This window comes from Mobula birostris, chromosome 13 (assembly GCF_030028105.1).
Source record: "Mobula birostris isolate sMobBir1 chromosome 13, sMobBir1.hap1, whole genome shotgun sequence".
Lineage (NCBI taxonomy): Eukaryota > Metazoa > Chordata > Chondrichthyes > Myliobatiformes > Myliobatidae > Mobula > Mobula birostris.
In genome coordinates, this window is record NC_092382.1 from 39,349,560 (window position 1) to 39,368,165 (window position 18,606).

Genomic DNA, 18,606 nt, shown 5'->3' on the forward strand with positions numbered 1-18,606 from the left:
GCTTAGGATATCCCTACGAAGCTTCCCGGCGAACATATCCACACTCGGGAAACGAGCTATAAATGCCTGAAAGATGCAACTACCGTCTAAATGGGAACAGGGCATTTCCGATACACCACTCCTCCTCTCCTGACCCTGCTCTGTCATTCCATCACGTGTCAGCTCATATCTGAGATCCTCTTCCGGTTCCGATCACTCGAACCCCACCCTCGAGATCAAGGACACATTCCCTTGCAGTCCCTACACCTCCTCCCTCATCAGCATACCTGGACATAGACAACACTGCCATCAGAAACGGGCGTTCAACAGTAACACACATCAAAGTTGCTGGCGAACGCAGCATGCCAGGCAGCATCTCTAGGAAGAGGTGCAGTCAACGTTTCAGGCCGAGACCCTTCGTCAGGACTCAACAGTATATGCTCATAAACCACCAAACCACTCATTCACCCAGATTCCCTGCATTCACTCCTCCTGATCTGGCATCAGATTCAGATTCAGATCAATCGACTTATCATCCGCTGACTCCCTTTTGCCAATCCTGACTCATGTTTCCGCAAAGAATTCCAATCTACTTGTCAGGAATGATTTCCCCTGAAAGGACGCAATCTGAGTTCACCTTATTTCATTCTGTGCCACTCAGTACCCCCAAAACTGGTCCTTGATATCTGATACCAAAAGCGTACTGATGTGCAGAATTTCCCGACCTCATGGAAACCATTACTCCGTGCTGAGAGATCTCCGGAACTTAACATCCCACAGCTGGGCCGCTGCCAGTTCTTCCTCCCGCACTGGAACTCGTAACCGGCTTCGGTAGCTGAGACGCTGATAAAGAAGTAATCATCAACACGTACAACAGGCCTGGATATTCTCACTCCTCACCCACCTGTCGGGTCGAAGATAAAAAAAAAAAACAACAAACAGAAAACATGCAGCCAGTCTGAAGGACTATTTCCATTGAGCTTTTACAGGCAACTTGAATGGTCCCCGGTATAACAAGATGGACACTTGCCCTCACAATGTAACTCGATGTGACGTTGTACCATATGACTACCTGCAGCCCACTTTCTCTGTGACCATAATGCTTTGTTGCACTGTGTTAATGTTCTGCCTCGACTAATAAATACAAGCATTCCATTTGTCTTCTTAGCCGCCCTATCAGTCGTTGCAGCCACATTCAGGGAGCGATGAACTTGGACTCCAAGATGCCTCTGTCCATCAACACTCTTAAGGGTCTTGCATTTAACAGTGTACCCGCTCTTTACATTTGACCTACCAGGATGCCAAGATGACCGTCACAACTCAAATCTCACTGAGTTTTTTTTTTTTTTCTAGTCCTGTTGAATTTATTGCCAGGTGCACAGGTACAGGTGCTGAGAAACACCAGGTTGAATTTATTGCCAAGTGCACAAGTACAGGTGCTGAGAAACACCAAGTAGCGTCAGCATCGCGGGCAAGTACATTCAGATCAGACAAAGAACATAAATTATACAATTCTCTGTCATTACCAATATAGAATTACATATTATATATATAACAATAGACTTGGAAATGTTGATTTCGGCCCCTCGGCCAAATTGTTGACACAATTTGGGAACAACAGGGCTCCAAGCCCCGGTTCCTACAACAATACTGGGACATCCTGCAGACCCAGAAAGGGTCTGACTATTCCTTCTCTTTAAACACACAGACAACAGGTACAGGAGCAGTCCATTCGGCCACTTCAGCGCGTTCTGTCATTCAATAAGACCCCGGGCCGTTCCATCGACCCGCAAAGCCACTCCTTTACACACTTTCCACAGACCATTAGCCCTACTTGCGATCAAAATTCTGCTGGTGTTTGCCTACCAGTGTGGTGAATCCCTCTGCTCACCATTACCGTGGGATCGGTCATTTCTACAGATGAGGTCCCCGCTGTCCACCTCACCGAACCGCACCACTTTATTCTTTTAATAAAATCCCCCTCCCCCCCCCCCTTCTGTCAGGAACCCTCCCGGGAAGGCGGCACCCAGCCAATGGGCCGAGCGGCCTCCTTCTACTTCCCAATGATGCATCAGATTCGGCCGCAGGAGACCGCTTCACGAACGTCTCTCACCCCTTCTCCTCCCTCAACATCCCTCGGAAGGAAATAGAAAAAAATCGAAAATCAGTGCATTTACTTTGAAATTTGTTCCGCTTTGACCGGGAGTATGGGGGAGGAACTGCTGATGGGATCACCGGGCGTAACGCCCTCCCGGCTGGCGCGGCTGCTATTGGGAGTAACCAGTAATTGACATATCTTCGCATCAATGAGAATAACCCAGCCCGTAAACACTCTGTTGACAGTCGGGAGTGGCGGTGGGTGGGGGGGGGGGAGGAGCTGTCACTTGATAGTTGCTCAGCCGTTAAGAAGAACCAAGCTCGAGCTGAGTAGCGTTCTGTGACGTAATGCGCCGCGCACGTGTCGGCTGATGTTGGTGAAGGGAACCCATGTGTGATGACAGACGCGTGGGGGCGCTAGTGTGATGTTACTTGTGGGACAGCGCTCATATTTAAAAACACCTTGATGGATGTTTCTTATGATTTCCGTGGGACAACGAAATTAATCACAGGTTTCATCACTGAATCCAATGTTTTCTGATGCAAAGTTCCCTGCAATATGCCAAACTGTACCTTGTTGTTGGTGGAGAAAAATGCTTGGTGTTTGTCTCGACGAGAATTGCCAGCGGGTTCCACACATTGTGTATTCAATAGATCTAATTGATTCAATGGGCGTATATAGTGTTAGGTAAATGTATAAAATATACGTCCTGAAATTATTTTTCTTCGCAGACATCCACGTAAACAGAGAAGTGTCCAAAAGAATGGATGTCATTCAAAACGTTGGTACACCAAAGACCCCCAGATAATAACCACCCGCAACGCACAAGCAGCAGCAAAGCAACGACACACCCTCACCCTCACGGGCAAAAAAATGCATCAGCACCATCCAGCGAGCATGCAAGCGTGCAATAAAGATACGGACTTGCAGTACCCCAAAGACTACTGATTCATCTGACAATTCTGCACATCAGAGGCTCTCGCTCTCTCTAATAAGATGAAGGGTGTTTCACAGCGAAAGCTGAGACATATTAGTCATCAGAAAGGTTGTTGTCCATGTAGTCTTTGTTTCTTGGTAAACTAACACTGAAATTATGTACCATAGCTGGCCCTTCCCTTTAAAGTCAGTGAATCATCCAGATAGCTGATGGCTGACAGGGCATTAACCTTTGCCCAGAGTGCAGTTGATATTGAGTTCGGTGTTGTCACAGCGAAGGGGACCGTTGGCCGAACCCTCCCCATTGTCGAAAAGGTCCTTGCAGATGAGGCAACAATTGACCGCCAAATCCTTTGGGGTGGTCTGTTATATCCAGTGCTCTCGATGAGCCCTCCTCTACATTGGTAAATCCAGTTCCTTCGCATTTGTGTCGGCAGGGTTTTTGGGGGGTTGGGGAGATGCGTTATAGCAGTTGATGATCGGGATGTCATTCATTTTCGTAGAGGGAGGGGAGTGTGATGTTTTTTTTCTGAACGGTTTTCAACTGCATCCTTTGTTTCGTGGTTATCTGGAGAAGAAAAAAAATCAGAGTTGCATATGATACATATTTTATAATAAATAAACTTCTGAATCATCCACGATAAGCTGAATTTCCCTGTGTCCAAACATTTTAATTTTGATTCTCATTACCATTCCGACTCTCAACCCATTGCCTTCTCTTGGGCCAACATGAGGCCACTCTCAGGGTCCAGGATCAGCACCTTATATTCCGTCTGAGTACCTTCAACTTGAGTGCATGAATATCGATTTCTCCTTCATGTGAATAAATTTACCTCTCACCCCAACTTCCTCCCTTCCACTATGACCTTTCAATTCCACTGACCTCTTTGTCACCTCTCGCTGGGTCCACTCCTCCGCACCTTACTCCTATTATCCACTTTCCTGAGGGGATTTCCCACAGACATATACTTACACTTACTTCCGAGTAACCACTTCTCTGCCACAAGCCAATGGTATGTCTCTTGTCTGCACATGGGGTATGTTCCCTTCGGCAAACATAACGCTGGGTAAAACAGAGAAGCCTGGATAGAGCTGAGCAGCCAATATTGCACACACACACATACACAGCTCCAACACCAGCCCCCGACACACAAACACACACACACACACACACACACACACACACACACACACACACACACAGACTCTGTCTCTCATACAATCTCAGTCATACAGTGGTACACACAGATTCTGAGACACTTTGATATACACAGATACACACAATTGCACACTTATTCACACACACTGACATACAAACACATACAGACACTCTCGCACACTCACAGATACTGAAACTGACAGATGCCCACCCACACCGACAAACACTTACCTACAGACTCTCTCACACTCTGTCACACGCACTGATACTCACAGAAACAGAAGACTGCCGCCCAGTATTCAATTTGGCCATTAGTTCCATACTTTTCCCCACACGCCATTAACACTGGAAGGATATGGCAGTCCGATTGTGAAATCATCATCGAACCAACTGGAAGAATACAGTCTGCCAGACGAACTCAATAGGTCGAGCTGCATTTCTAGGACAAGTGGGGGACATTGAGGTACTGTGGACAATTCCTTTCCCCCAGCATATGCTGCTCGGCTCCACCCATCTGAGTACCTTCTGCAGACTATCTGTTGTCCTGGCGTCTAGCATCTACAGTGTCAGAACTCTTGACTGGGTTCATTTCGACATCAACTGCTGCCTGTGCCTGTCTGCAGAGTATCTGTAACCTCACATCTTGAAACATCATCAGGCTGAACGGTTTTTCGTAAAAGCTTCAGATGGGTCTAGGCCTGTATCAGTAGAATTAAGAATAATGACGGGTGATTTCATTTAAATCCGTCGAATGGTGAAATGTTTTGATCAATTGGATGTAGAGAGAATGTTTCCTATGCTAGGCGAGCCGAGGGCCAGAGGACACAACCTCAGAATAGGGTGGCGTCCATTTAGAATGGAGATGAGGAGGAAATTCTTTAGCCAGAGAGTGGTGAATCTGTTGAATTTGTTGCAACAGGGGTCTGTGGCGGCCTAGTCTTGACACATATTTACGACAGATGTTGATAGGTTCTTGATTGGTCATGGCAGGAGGGATAGAAGAAGGCAGGAGATTGGGGCATGGAGCAAAACTGAATCAGCCATGCTGAAATGGCGGAGCAGACTCCATGGGCCAAGTGGCCTAATTCTACTCCTGTATCTTATCTTCATGCACTTGGAAAGATAACTTTGCTATAAAACTTTCGGCTCAGTGGTGAATGGGGAAGGAACACAGTGAAGTCACTGAAACCAAGAGTGGGCGACCTCAGAGGGCATTGTAACGGTTTCCAACAAGAGAGTTCTCGTTGTACTAAGGTAACCTCAAGAACAGGATGCTGAGATGTCTGGACTCTGGTTGCCATGGGTGTCAAGAGTACAGTTGTGGCAAAACTCTCCTGAGTTCCAACTAATCGCGCCATGTATTTACTGTTTATGATGTGTCGGCGGTTACTGGTTAGCAGCCTCATTAGTAAATGCTGGGGATGGCAGCAATAAATTTTTATATTTAGAATTCTGTTACCACCGCACTGCCAGCGAATGCCCCACTGTTTCATGAGCTCCTTCAGATGACTCGTTACAGTGGCTGAGATGGCTGCAAGCGGCGGGGCCCATGTCTTGCCCATAGTAGCGGATCTCTGGAGAGCAGTAAATGAGTTCTCAGGACGTGGTCCTCCGTGTGTGTGCGTGGGGGAAGGGGTAGGAAGCTTATTCGTGATCGGTAGCCGGGCCACCAAAGGTGAATGGAATAACCCTTGGTGAAGGTTCATGGAGCGGGCAAAAATAGACCATTCGACCCCACGACTGTGCCCATCACTAAGCACCCATTTGTCCAAATCCTTGTCATTGGCAGATGGTTGGAGTTTAGGAAGAAGTAGATATGGATACACAGCCGATATGTTGGCAAGGCCACACCGGGACTGACGGGCATGGATTGGGTTCATTTGTTTAAGGAGAGACTGGAACTGGAGGCAGTCGAAGGGAGATTCGTTGTTCTGATACGTGGAGTGACTCATCATGAGAGGCTTAGCTAGGGGTATAGTATTATTTTCCTTGCATTGCAATGTCTAAAACCGGAAGGAATGCACTTAAAGTGGGAGGGATACATTCAAATTAAATGTGGGAACGTTTTGGACACAAAAAGTAGTGGCTGTCTTGGGTGGTGATGGAGTGATATGCGATGGTGTTGTTCAAAAGGCTCTTAGATAGGGATATGAATGAACAGAAAATTGGAAGTCTACATTTCGTAGGCAGAATGGAATCATTTGGTTGGGTTTGGTTACTAATATAATTAGTTTGGCACAGTGCTGTGGGACAGAAGGTCTGTTCCTGTGCTGCAATGTTCTGTGTTCTAATTTGTGTGCATGTTGCTCGGGCTGATAGAGGATTGGGGGTATCCTTACTGAAACATAGCGGTTCCCGAGGGTAGAGGACAGGACGGATGTGGTTATGTTTTACACCTCGGGAAAGTCTTGATCGTGGGGTCAGTAGCACAGGATTGGTGGGTGGGGGGTTGACAGGAACCGCGGTTGTTTATTACTCTGAGAGGTGGGTGCTTCTGGCAGAGGTTGGAGGATCTCTGGATTTCGCAGTCCTGCTGTGAGGTGGAGGACAGGTCATTGTTGGGGTAGGTTGCATGGAAGGTTAAAGGCAAAGAGGAATTTGGGCAGAATGGGAGATGTGGACAGATGGCATTGGATTGTGGAACACGTTAGAGGGGCCGATTAAACGAGTCCTGCCTCTAATTTTTGGTATTCTCATTAATCCCCAATGACTCCACCTCATGACTAATTAGAAGTGAATGAACCAATCTGCATCTTGTTGGGATGTAAGGGTAACCTCACGTGGTAAAATCTAGAGCAAATTCAACAGGCAGATAACACTTGAGGTCTGGTTGAAACCCACGCCACTGGAACTACCGGCCGGCGGTTCTAGACACTGTGTCACGTGGTGATTTATAGTCACTCAGGGTTTTCTAGGGGGAAAATTACCACACAGACTGCAGTAGTTCACCGAGGTGATGACTTGCCATTGCATACATGGCATCTATATTAAAACTATATATTTTCGAGTAATGAGTTCTCCTTAATATAGATGGCATGTGTCCAGTGGCACGAATTTGACACTGAATATCCCGAAGGGATCTGAAGAACACGCACGTGTAGCAGAAAGCGGGAAATTAAGTTATTCGTAACAAAGCACTGAAAGTCACTATCAGCCCACCCTGACCCCTTCACAGAATTAATTAGATCCCTGTACAATAAAAAGGAGCAGATTTCAATGAACGTTGAATAACTGACAGACAAAATGTGAGTGAGGTTATAGCTGGAATGATACACAGAACGACGTGTTAAATTTCGTAATCTCTGGTTACACTTGGACATCATGCATCGGAGAGTATTACCAAAATGCAGGGCAGGTTTGAATGAAATTTATGTACCTGCTTGTCATTGTCTTGATGATCCAGAAAACTAAACCACTCGCCAGCGCCACTCCAGCAACGACTCCAATCACAATCCCGGCTATTGCTCCACGTGACAACCCGCTTGGAGGTGGTACAACTTGTTCTAGAAATGAAAACGAAGAGATAATGAGATACCATTGAAAACCTTTGAAGAATTGAAAGGCCGAGATAGAGTGGATGTGGACAGGATGCTTCCTATAGTGGGCCAGTCTAGATTTAGTGGACAAAGCCTGAGATTAGAGTGATGTCCATTGGAACAGGGATGAGGCGGAATTTCAGCCAGAGGGTGGTAAATCTGTGGAATTTGTTGCCGCAGCTGCATGTGGAGGCCAAGTCACTGAGTATAGTTAAAGCAGAAGTTGGCAGGTTTTAGATTAGTCAGAAAATTATAGGTTATGGGGAGAAGGCAGGTGGATGGAGTTGAAGGGAGAACAGATCAGCCATGGTGGAATTGCGGAGCAGAATCTGGGCCGAATCGCTTAATTCAGCTCCTATGTCTTAGGGTCTTATGCGATTAGGGTAATACAGTGGAGAAAAACACAGTCAAAGTCCATTCTCCTTTGATTAACCTTGCAAACCGGGGTTTTGTTTTATTACAGTTTAAAATGCATACTCAAAATCTTACTGGACACAGAGGAATAAAGATTTCCAGCGTGGACACATGGCCTTACTGTGACCGGTCTACACTGACTCAGATTCCAAATTAAGGTAGTCCCAGTTGCCACCTTTGGCTCATATATCTCTAAATCTTTACCTTTCTATCATCATACCTTTAATTATCGTTACTGCCCCTATCTCAGACTCTTTCCCTGTCAGTTGCGCCATATATCGATCACCCTCTTGGTGGTAATGTTGCCCTTGAGGTTCCTGTTAGATTTCTTCTCTCTCACCTTTAGCGAATGCCCTGCAATTAATTATGCCCCAACTCGCGTGAAAAAAAAAAAATCTGTGACCAATTTATCTGTGTGCTCACATGATTTTACACATATACCCGGTCTGTTTAGTGTTTGAATTAACCAATAAAGTTTATGGAAGGGATTAGACAATAAACTCACTCGATTACCTTGTTTTAAGCAACTTACGTGTTCATTGCAGAACACACGAGTGATGCAGAGACAACTTTCTACAGTAGGTTATTGGAAGACATTGCTCAATGGAGCGAACAGTTTTGGTGGATTGGAGATTGTTCACAATGGAAAAAGGCTTAAAACATTTACAAAAAAGAACAGTTGTCAATGAAATTGTGAGTCTGAACTGTTCTCTACTGGTAATGGATCACAGAATAGGAACCAGTATATCATACAAACAAGGCATTTGGCCCTTGATATGGCTGCCGGCCACGGTGCCACTTTAAAATGCACCTTGGCCTGCACAGCTTCCATATCATCCATTCCACGTCTGCTCCTGTGTGTGTTTGAGTCCCTCCTAAACGTCCGTACCCTGAATCCCTCTCACCTCCATGGGAGCCTTTCCAGACATGCAGCTGTCAGTGCAAAAATAAAACTTGTTATGCTCATCTTGTTTAAATTTCCTGCTTCGGTTCATAAAACCCTCGTCTCCAGAGTGACATTTCCGCAGTAGTAAAACGTCTCTATCCACTTTGTTCATAACTTTATACAACTTCTGTCAGGTCTCCTCTCAGTCACCAATGCTCCATAGAAAACAGTCCAGCTTTGTCCAACCTCTCTGCCAGGCAGCATTCAGCTGAACATTTTCAGCATTCAATCAAAAACCTCTATTTACTTCAGGAAATGGGGTGACCAGACTGCACAGAGTACTCCTGATGCGACTCGTCCAAAGTTCTGAACACTGCATCATTACTTCCCAACCTTTAAACTGAACACCCTGACCGATGAAGGCAAGGATAATGTGTGCCTTTCTACTTGTGTTGCGAATTAATTGTCCTCTCATTCACACGTGCGGACCGAATAAAGTCAATATCTTCCACACAATGTCCACCCCCCACTCCCAACTAGTGTGGATTTCTGCACAGTGGATTGCATAGAAACACAGGTAACAGGAGGAAAGACGTTTCATATGGTCACCCTCTGCTAGTACGACGTAGTTAATCTGGAAGGAGTACTCCAGAAATAAATACAAGGATGTTGGCAGGACACGAAGACCCGGGTTGGAGGTAATGGTGTTGAAGGTTCCGAACGTCACAGAAAATGTGCGTGGTAAAGGTCTTTTTACCGAGGTTCAGGTAGTCCACAACAAGGGACAGGTGTCTAGGGTAAGAGGAGAATGATGTGAAAAACACTAGACACAGGGTAGTGAGTACATAGAACCAGCTGCCAGAAGAAATGACTAAGGGAAGTACAATCGTATCATTTAAGAAACACCTGGATTAAGGATGTGTTTGGAGGTGCACGGGCTGAACACATGAAACAGGAACGAGCTGGATGGGCACTGTGGTCAGCTTGGAGTGAAGAGATTGTGTTTGTGCTGTTTTGCTCTCTGACACTGTAACTCTAATTGATCAATTCCACCGTCAATCCATCACATACATTTACGAGCCGAGCTCCGCTTTGAATGACTACATTCCTGCCTTTGTTATGACAAGTTGCTGCATAATTTGACGGTCAAATGGCCACTTGAGAAGTTGATATTGCTGGTGGTTTGAGTCAATTGATAAACAGTAGCAGCAAAGCGCAGGGCTTATTTGATTTGCAATGTCAAAAGACACCCATTTCAAGAAGGTTATTTCAAATAGAATTCGGCTGAAATTGCAGGAAATATTGAAATATACTGTTATCGTTTTTGAGCGCTATCAACTTCAACCTCAAGTCTGATATGCAAGACGTAAGCTGACGTCTGTCACATATTCTAGCTGCGAATTAGTGTCTGGAGCAATAACGAGCACCCTGCTTGGCATTGAAGAGGAGGGGCCACTGCACAGGATCGGAAAAAGCTGTTGACGGTTGTAAACTCAGCCTGTTCCATCATGGGCACTAGCCTCCCCGTCATCGAGGACACCACAGAAATTTGATACTTTAAGGCAGCACCCATCGTTAGGATCCCCCATCATCAAGACCAAGTCAACTTCTCGTTATGGAGGAGGTACGGAAGGTTGAAGACACACAGTCAGCGTTTCAGGACCAGCTTCTTGGTCCGATTGCTGATTGTACAATGGTACCTACTCACTATTTCCCACTTGTTTTATACTAATTATTTATTTTTCAATATACATATTGTAATTTTAAATTATTGTTCGAATGTTGCATTGCAATGTACTGCCACAAAACCGCATATTGCATGACATATACCAATTATATTAAACCTAGTTCTGATACCGATTCTGTTATTCCTGGTTTCATGTAGAGAGAAGGATTTAGTCACAGTACAATGCAATATTAAAATCACTCTTCTAATTCTTGCTTGAAGCAAAGTAATGCCAAAAGAAAAAAAAAATAATAATGAAACACGACTGGGCACAATCATTCGGAGGTTCTTGAAATTCCAGACCACGTTTTACCAATACAAGTGGGCCACTCAACCCTTTGTGTCCATGCTTTCTTCCGGTCGTGTGAACATCTCAATCCCCTTCCCATTGACTAGGCCTGCTTGTAATGAGTCCTGTCCTGCAGAATGGTACACTTTACTATTGTCACATTGTATCATGGTATATGTCTTTTCTTGCATACTGTTTCCACAGATCAAATCAATAGACAGTACATTGGGCTAGAATAAGGTAAAAGAGAAACAATGAAGAATAAAGCGTAAGAGCTACCACAAAAGGTCATCACCGTCAAACGCTAAGGGAGATTGCAAAGGCAAGATTCCATCTTATGACCTTATGCCTGTTGGTACGTGCTCTCACGCTTTGTATTGTTTGTCCGAGGGGAGGGATAGGGGAAGAGAGAAGAGAGAAGAGAAAATGTCCATTGTGGGTGGGGTTTCGATTATGCTGGCTGCTATATCGCTGGGAGTGCACATCACTGGTCCTCCGTCTATCAGGGCGGGTTAACTGAATATTTAGTTTCATTCTCCCGTTGATTTGGATTTAACAGAATTTTAAGCAAAAGAGAATAGAAACTTTGGAGACGCAGGAAATATTAAATAATAATAATAATAAAAAAACAGGAATCGCAGTAAACACTCCAGCAGTCAGGTAGCCTCAGTGTAGCAAGAAACGATTCAAGTCTAAAATTCTCTGTGGAATTGTTTGAGGAATACTGTCCCTATCCAGTGATAGTTCATTTCACATTTGAGTGTGCCGTTATTGTTCTTTCGGCTCTCCGTCCTACATTAGGTTGCCAACCGCTGTTTTTCCTTTCACAGACGCTGCATGACCTTCGGAGTGTTTCCGGCGCTTTCTGACTATACACCTGAACGTTGTGTTCTTTGAAGCTCTGCAAGAACTACAAGGTTAGGTCGTTTAGTTTATCCAGTGGCTGTATTTTATTACCGAAGGGTTTGCTTCCTCAACTTCGTGAAGTTACATTCGTACTGCTCAGGGCTCTGTGTTGTGAGAAACATTTCTACTTCTCAGAACTTCGGGAGCTTCACTCCACAATACGTCATGATGTCAAATGATGTTGCATTGTGAAGACTGGATCTGAACCATCCTGCTTACAAGCATGGGCTCAGTATGCCCCTCGGTTACTGCCGCAGATGAGCAGACACAGCTCTCCATTATTTTAACTGAGCAGTTCTACCTGCTCCTCAGTTACCAGAGCTCTGGCAAACACGACCTGGAAAATTATTCCCTGTAGACTTAAATGAACAATTACGGCAAATTGGCTGCTAATTAACCATAGAACCATAGAACATTACAGCACAGAAACAGATCTCTTGGCCCTTCTTGGCTGTGCCGAACAAGTTTTCTGACTAGCCCCACTGATCTGCACCTGGACCATATCCCCCAAACACATCTTATCCGTGTACCTGTGTAAGTTTTTCTTAAATGTTAAAAGTGACCCCTCATTTACCACTTCATCTGGCAGCTCATTCCACACTCCCACCACTCTCTGTGTGAAGAAGCCCCCACCCCCAATGTTCCCTATAAACTTTTCCCCCTTCACCCTTAATCCATCCCCTCAGATTTTTTCACCCCTCGCCTCAGTGGAAAAAGCCTTTTTCAATTCACTCTATCTCTACCCATCATCATTTTATATACCTCGATGAAATCTCCACTCATTCTTCTACGCTCCAGGGAATAAAGTCGTAACCTATTCAACCTTTCTCTGTAACTGAGTTTCTCAAGTCCTGGCAGCATCCTTGTAAACCTTCTCTGCACTCTTTCAACCTTATTAAAATCCTTCCTGTAAGTTGGTGACCAAAACTGTACACAAATCTCCAAATCAGCTCTCACCAATGCCTTATACAACCTCACCAGAACATTCCAATTCTTATACTCAATACTTTGATTTATAAATGCCAATGTGCCAAAGGCTCTCTTTACGACCCTACCTACCTGTGACGCCACTTTTAAGGAATGTTTTAATTGGATTCCCAGATCCCTCTGTTCCCCTGCACTCCTCAGTGCCCTACCATTTATGCTGTTCCTTGGTTTGTCCTTCCAAAGTGCAATACCTCACACTTGTCTGCATTAAACGCCATCTGCCATTTTTCAGCCCATTTTTCCAGCTGGTCCAAATGCCTCTGCAAGGTAAATTCCTCACTGTCCACTACACCTCCAACCTTTGTATCATCAGCAAATTTGCTGATCCAATTTACCATATTGTCATCCAGATCATTGATATAGATGACAAATAACAATGGACCCAGCACTGATCCCTGTGGCACACCACTAGTCACAGGCCTCCACTGGGAGAAGCAATTCTCTACCACCACTCTCTGGCTTCTTCCATTGAGCCAATGTCTAATCCAATTTACTACCTCTCCATGTATACCTAGCGACTGAATCTTCCTAACTAAACTCCCTTGCTGGACCTGGTCAAAGGCCTTACTGAAGTCCATGTAGACAATATCCACTGCCTTCGCTTCATCCACTTTCCTGGTAACTTCCTCGAATAAATCTAATAGATTGGTTAAGTATGACCTACCACGCACAAAGCCATGTGGCTTTCCCTAATAAGTCCCTGTCTATCCAAATACTTTTAGATCCTACCTCTCAGTACTCCTTCCAATAATTTACCTACTACCGACGACAAACTTACTGGCCTATAATTTCCTGGATTACTTTTAGAGCCTTTTTTTAAATAACGGAACCACATGAGCCACTCTCCAATCCTCCAGCACCTCACCCGTAGATACTGGCATTTTAAATATATCTGCCAGGGCCCCTGCAATTTCAACACTAGTCTTCTTCAAGGTCCGAGAGTATACCCTGTCAGGTCCTGGGGATTTATCCACTCTGATTTGCCTCAAGCAATCTCATGTCTTCTTTTAGCCCTCCTGATTTCTTTCTTAAGTATCTTTCTGCATTGTTATACTCCTCAAGCACCTTATTTGCCCCCTGCTTCCGATACATGTCATATATCTCCCTCTTCCTCTTTATCAGAGTTCCAATATCCCTTGAGAACCAACGTTCTTTATTCCTATTCACTTTGCCTTTAATCCTGACAGGAACATGCACACTCTGCACTCTCAAAATTTCACCTTTGAAGGTCTCCCAGTTACCAATCACATTCTTGCCAGAAAACAACCTGTGCCAATCCACGGTTTTTAGATCCTTTCTCATTTCTTCAAATTTGGCCTTTTTCCAGTTTAGAACCCCAACCCGAGGACCAGATCTATCCTTTCCATTATCAAGTTGAAACTAATGGTGTTATGATCACTGGAACCAAAGTGCTCCCCATACACACACTTCCGTCACCTGTCCTAACTCGTTTCCGAATAGGAGATCTAATATTGCATCCACTCTAGTTGGCACCTCTATATATTAATTTAGAAAACTTTACTGAACACATTTTAGAAACTCTAACCCGTCTAGACCTTTAACAGTATGGGAATCCCAATCGATATGTGGGAAATTAAAATCCCCTGCGGTCACGACTTTATGTTACCATCCATTATTTCTCTGTCCTTGATTACCATAGTAGACTGAAAGGCCCAGTGCGTAAATTCTAAATTAAAATTGCTTAGGAGTCTACGAGGTCGATTGAAGTGGAATATGTGTTAGAAATTTGATTTGATATAACGCAGAGGTTTTGGTATTGGTCAGACAGCACTTAGAGTACTGTGAGCAGTTTTGTGTTCCACTTGTGAGAAATTGTATCTCTCGTTTGGAGAGGATCCCGAGGAGGTTAACAACTAGGGTTCCCTCTGAGCTGTGCAGATGCGCGTCCAGGCAGTAGCTGAAATATTCCCGCGCACATAGCCTTTGTTACCGCGCATCTCAAATTGTCCTTTATACTGTATAATGTCAATTTAAAGTGATGCAAATTTTCAGCCTTTTTTCAGCTCAGAGTAATAGTTGGACTGCACACTGGAAAAGAAAAAAAAAACATAAGGATGACTCTTCACAGGAAAAATTCCAGGACTGAGGAGGGTGGGGAATGTATGATGCCTTTGGGCGTGTAGTCACAATAGCTTAAAATACTGAGAGGACATCGCAATGAAACACACACAAATTAAAAGTCCCAATGTCCGAGGTGGAGTACATATGGCGAGTTTCCATGTTGTATGACTCTTTGAATCTATAGTATATTTCTTTGCTGTTAGAAAGTGAAACTGGCTTAAAAGTCTTACTTTGTTACGACAAGCATTGCTCACAATATTGAACAGTGTGAAGCTCCTCACTCAATAACCAAATTCTAGCTCGAAAGCAACAATGAAATGTGTGGACAGCATTTGAAGGTGAGTGTGTATTGGTAACCAACACTGGTATCGTTGTGTTTCCACACGTGTTGAAACAGTGACCCTGAACGTGTACTGAAAGCATGCAAATATTTACTTTAACAACCCAAAAGCTATCCTGTAGATCTGTCAAAGTATAGTGTTGTCTACATTCAATTCTTAACATAAACTAAAGACTTAATAGTTGCTAGGTCACACAGGAGACTTTAGATGAAATCTACCTCGATCAGTTGATGATGCAGTGATGTGGTCAAGTTGCAACAGTCATAGTCATAGACATAGTCATAGTCATATTGATCCCAGGGGGAAATTGGGTAAACAGGGCGTACATTTTCCCGTTCGTGAGAATCTGGTAGCACACATGCAAAGCAGAACGGAACCCATGGTTTGCTGAGAACATCACTGATCTCTCAGAACGGGATCCAAGGAAATGTCATCCATCTGAGCGCCTGTTGCATTAAATTTATCTCTCCATGATGTCTGCCTAGCTTGCCGATGTTTCTGATAATTTCTCTTTTTAAATTCAGAGTTATGTCATAACGCATTATTTGTCCTTTTCGTCACCAGAGTAAAATGCAACAATTTCCTCTGTGGTTATTTGAGATGGTTGAGCAGAATCTGAAAGGTCAGATTACACAGCACTGGCGGCATCATGAGAATATTTTAGGGCAATTAGCGTGGTTGAATAGATTTGCTGGAAGTTGCTTCGCACTGAAAGCAAATGGGCATCCTTCACCTGAACTCCATCCTTGCCAGCAGCAACAGAAGCAACTTTCCAGTTAAACACATGAGCCAATACAAACGAGACATTTGATCAGATTGATAATTTCATCAGGTGCCAAAACACATTCTTCTCACCCCCGATAAACACATTTTTTCACACCCTCTGTTTTTCTATTAATCGTTTTATATTTCAACGCGGGATTCTCTTCTGATTCTGAACTTCTGCATTATAAGTCTACTTTGAAAGAGTTTATCAGTGTTCCAGAGCGGTGACATTATTGTCAGTGTGTTCCGGGGCGTCACAGGGTTCTTCAGCTGATATTCCGGGGTTAAACTGCCCTCAAGATCACACAAAGCGATATTAGCTCAATGCCATTCACACAAACACACACACACGCACACACACACACACACACACACACACACACACACACACACACACACACACACAAACACACACAACCAGTCATACACACACAGTTCGAATACTAAACGGAAATGAGTGAAAAATTGAAATGAGTCCTGTGTCAAAGAGCAGTTCATTTTTAAAGTAAACTGGCATAATCATGCTAGATGTGAAAGCCAGGCTGGGCTGCGGTCACACGGCCTCGGGTTCCACACCCACAAGCCCCCAAGATCTTATTTTTTTTTGATTCAGCCGATGCCTAACTGGCAAGATTCCATACTAAATGCAGGGCAAAGTTATCCTATGTATTGGCTAACATTTTCCGTTCAACAAAAGATAAACCATCTCAGTGACTTATAGTGTAACAAAGTAAGTTGGAAGGTAAAGATGAAACAAAGAAAAAAATAAAAAAAAAACAGCCCTCCAATAAATGAGTGACCAAAACCAACGTCTCACTTACCAGTGACTTCGAGAGTGACGGTCGCTGAGGTTTGTGGGCCGCTGGTTGGAACCATGTTCACCTGGTACTCTCCACTGTCTGCCTTGTTCACCGTCTTTAGCAGCAGCGACCCGGTGGAGGTGGATAGCTCAGCTCGCGATGTATAAGAATTATCAATAGACACGAGTTGATCGATCCACTGACAGACCGTTTTCTCGTTAAAGGTCCAGCTTCCACTTGACATCTCCCCCGACGGCTGCACTGAAAATGATGCATTTCCCCCGACGGTTGCGGATATTTTACTGTGCTCTACGTCGATGGTAAAACGCTGAGACTCACCTGAGGATGAGAATATCGTATGAGGTTAAAGCAACAAAGGCGCAGAGACCGGAGAAATGCATGCAGCTCAATAATTACAGATATTTAAAATACCATACCCAGCTCAATACGTAGATCGTCTCTTGTAAACTAATCTTCTATCCCGCATCCACGCACCGCCCTGTTGATTCTCTGAACACCAACCGTCCGGGAGGCCCTCACAAACAGTTATGAAGAAACACAGAACAAGCGCTGGGAACGGCAGCAGCGCCATATCGAGAGCACAACATCTGCCTTCCATTACACTCGGAGATAGAACCGCACTTCTCTGGGCTACATCATTTGATTCAGTCGTCAGATGCGGCAGAGCTCGTTGGATAGAGCCCCGTCCAGCGACTCCGATTTGTTTTCGCGCGCACACACACACACACACACACACACACTCACACACACACACACACACACACACACACACACACACACACACAAGCGAGAGTGCCCGCACGCACACAGTACCGCTGTTATGTAAGACCCTGATTTTACTGGTGATGTTGTTAGCCGAGTCCGCTTACAATTCGTTCTACCCTATTATACCACCCATCTGCACCTCTGGTGTTTGAGCACCTTCTCATCTCAGGATCAGAATCAGGATTATTATTGACGGCACGTGTCGTGAAATCTGCTACACTTTTGTCTTTGCTTAGGATCTATTAGTTTCATGTAGGATCCTGAATCGGTGTGATTTGGTGGGCGAGGATATCCAGAACTGGAGGGAAGGTTCTGAGTGAGTCGTCATGTAATTAAAATGCAATCATGGACGTGTTTCTACTCAAAGCGGGTGGTGAACATTTGACATTCTCTATCTTAGAGAACTCTGAATATGGTGCTGGTTGGGGTCGGGGAGGGGGGACGCCTAGGGGCTCTCATTTACTGTTTCCAGCCGAGACTAAAGAGTGTTTGGACTTCTTGGATGCTATACGTATCGGAGCAAGGATATGAGACTTGGGTCAGATTAGCCTTCATCGTCTCGTGGGAGGAACGAACCGGGGGAGCCACATGTTCTCATGCTTACAAGTCTTATTGATGGCCGGTTCCCAAGTCCAGATTTCGATCTTAGAATAAGGAAGTGTAAGTCAGAATTGTCACTCTCTACCTTATCAATCTCTCCCAACGTTCTTATACATGATCAATGACTATCCATTAGCGTCAGCTCTCAATGAATGTTTGGCCGAACCTTGTTATAATGTACGCTGGATTTCATGTGTAATTTTCCCCAAACCCTGTGCACTTTAAACTACATTTCCGACTTCGATTTTCCAACATTATTATTAGAACAGCAGCATCATATATGTCTATAGAGCATGCTATAGGTTCATGCCAAAAT

General features: G+C 44.5%; 1 protein-coding gene across 1 annotated transcript in view; it reads right to left on the reverse strand.

The window, feature by feature from the left end:
- Positions 1–1,339: 1,339 nt before the first annotated feature.
- The window catches only part of LOC140207902 (uncharacterized), a 38,488-nt gene continuing 21,221 nt past the window's right edge, over positions 1,340–18,606 (reverse strand). Inside the window, exons 5-7 of the mRNA XM_072276446.1 lie at positions 16,926–17,243; positions 7,549–7,675; positions 1,340–3,581 (exon numbers count right to left, since the gene is read on the reverse strand). Coding sequence (XP_072132547.1) covers positions 3,578–3,581; positions 7,549–7,675; positions 16,926–17,243 — 449 coding nt within the window. The 3' untranslated portion in view covers positions 1,340–3,577. The remainder of the gene's footprint in view (positions 3,582–7,548; positions 7,676–16,925; positions 17,244–18,606) is intronic.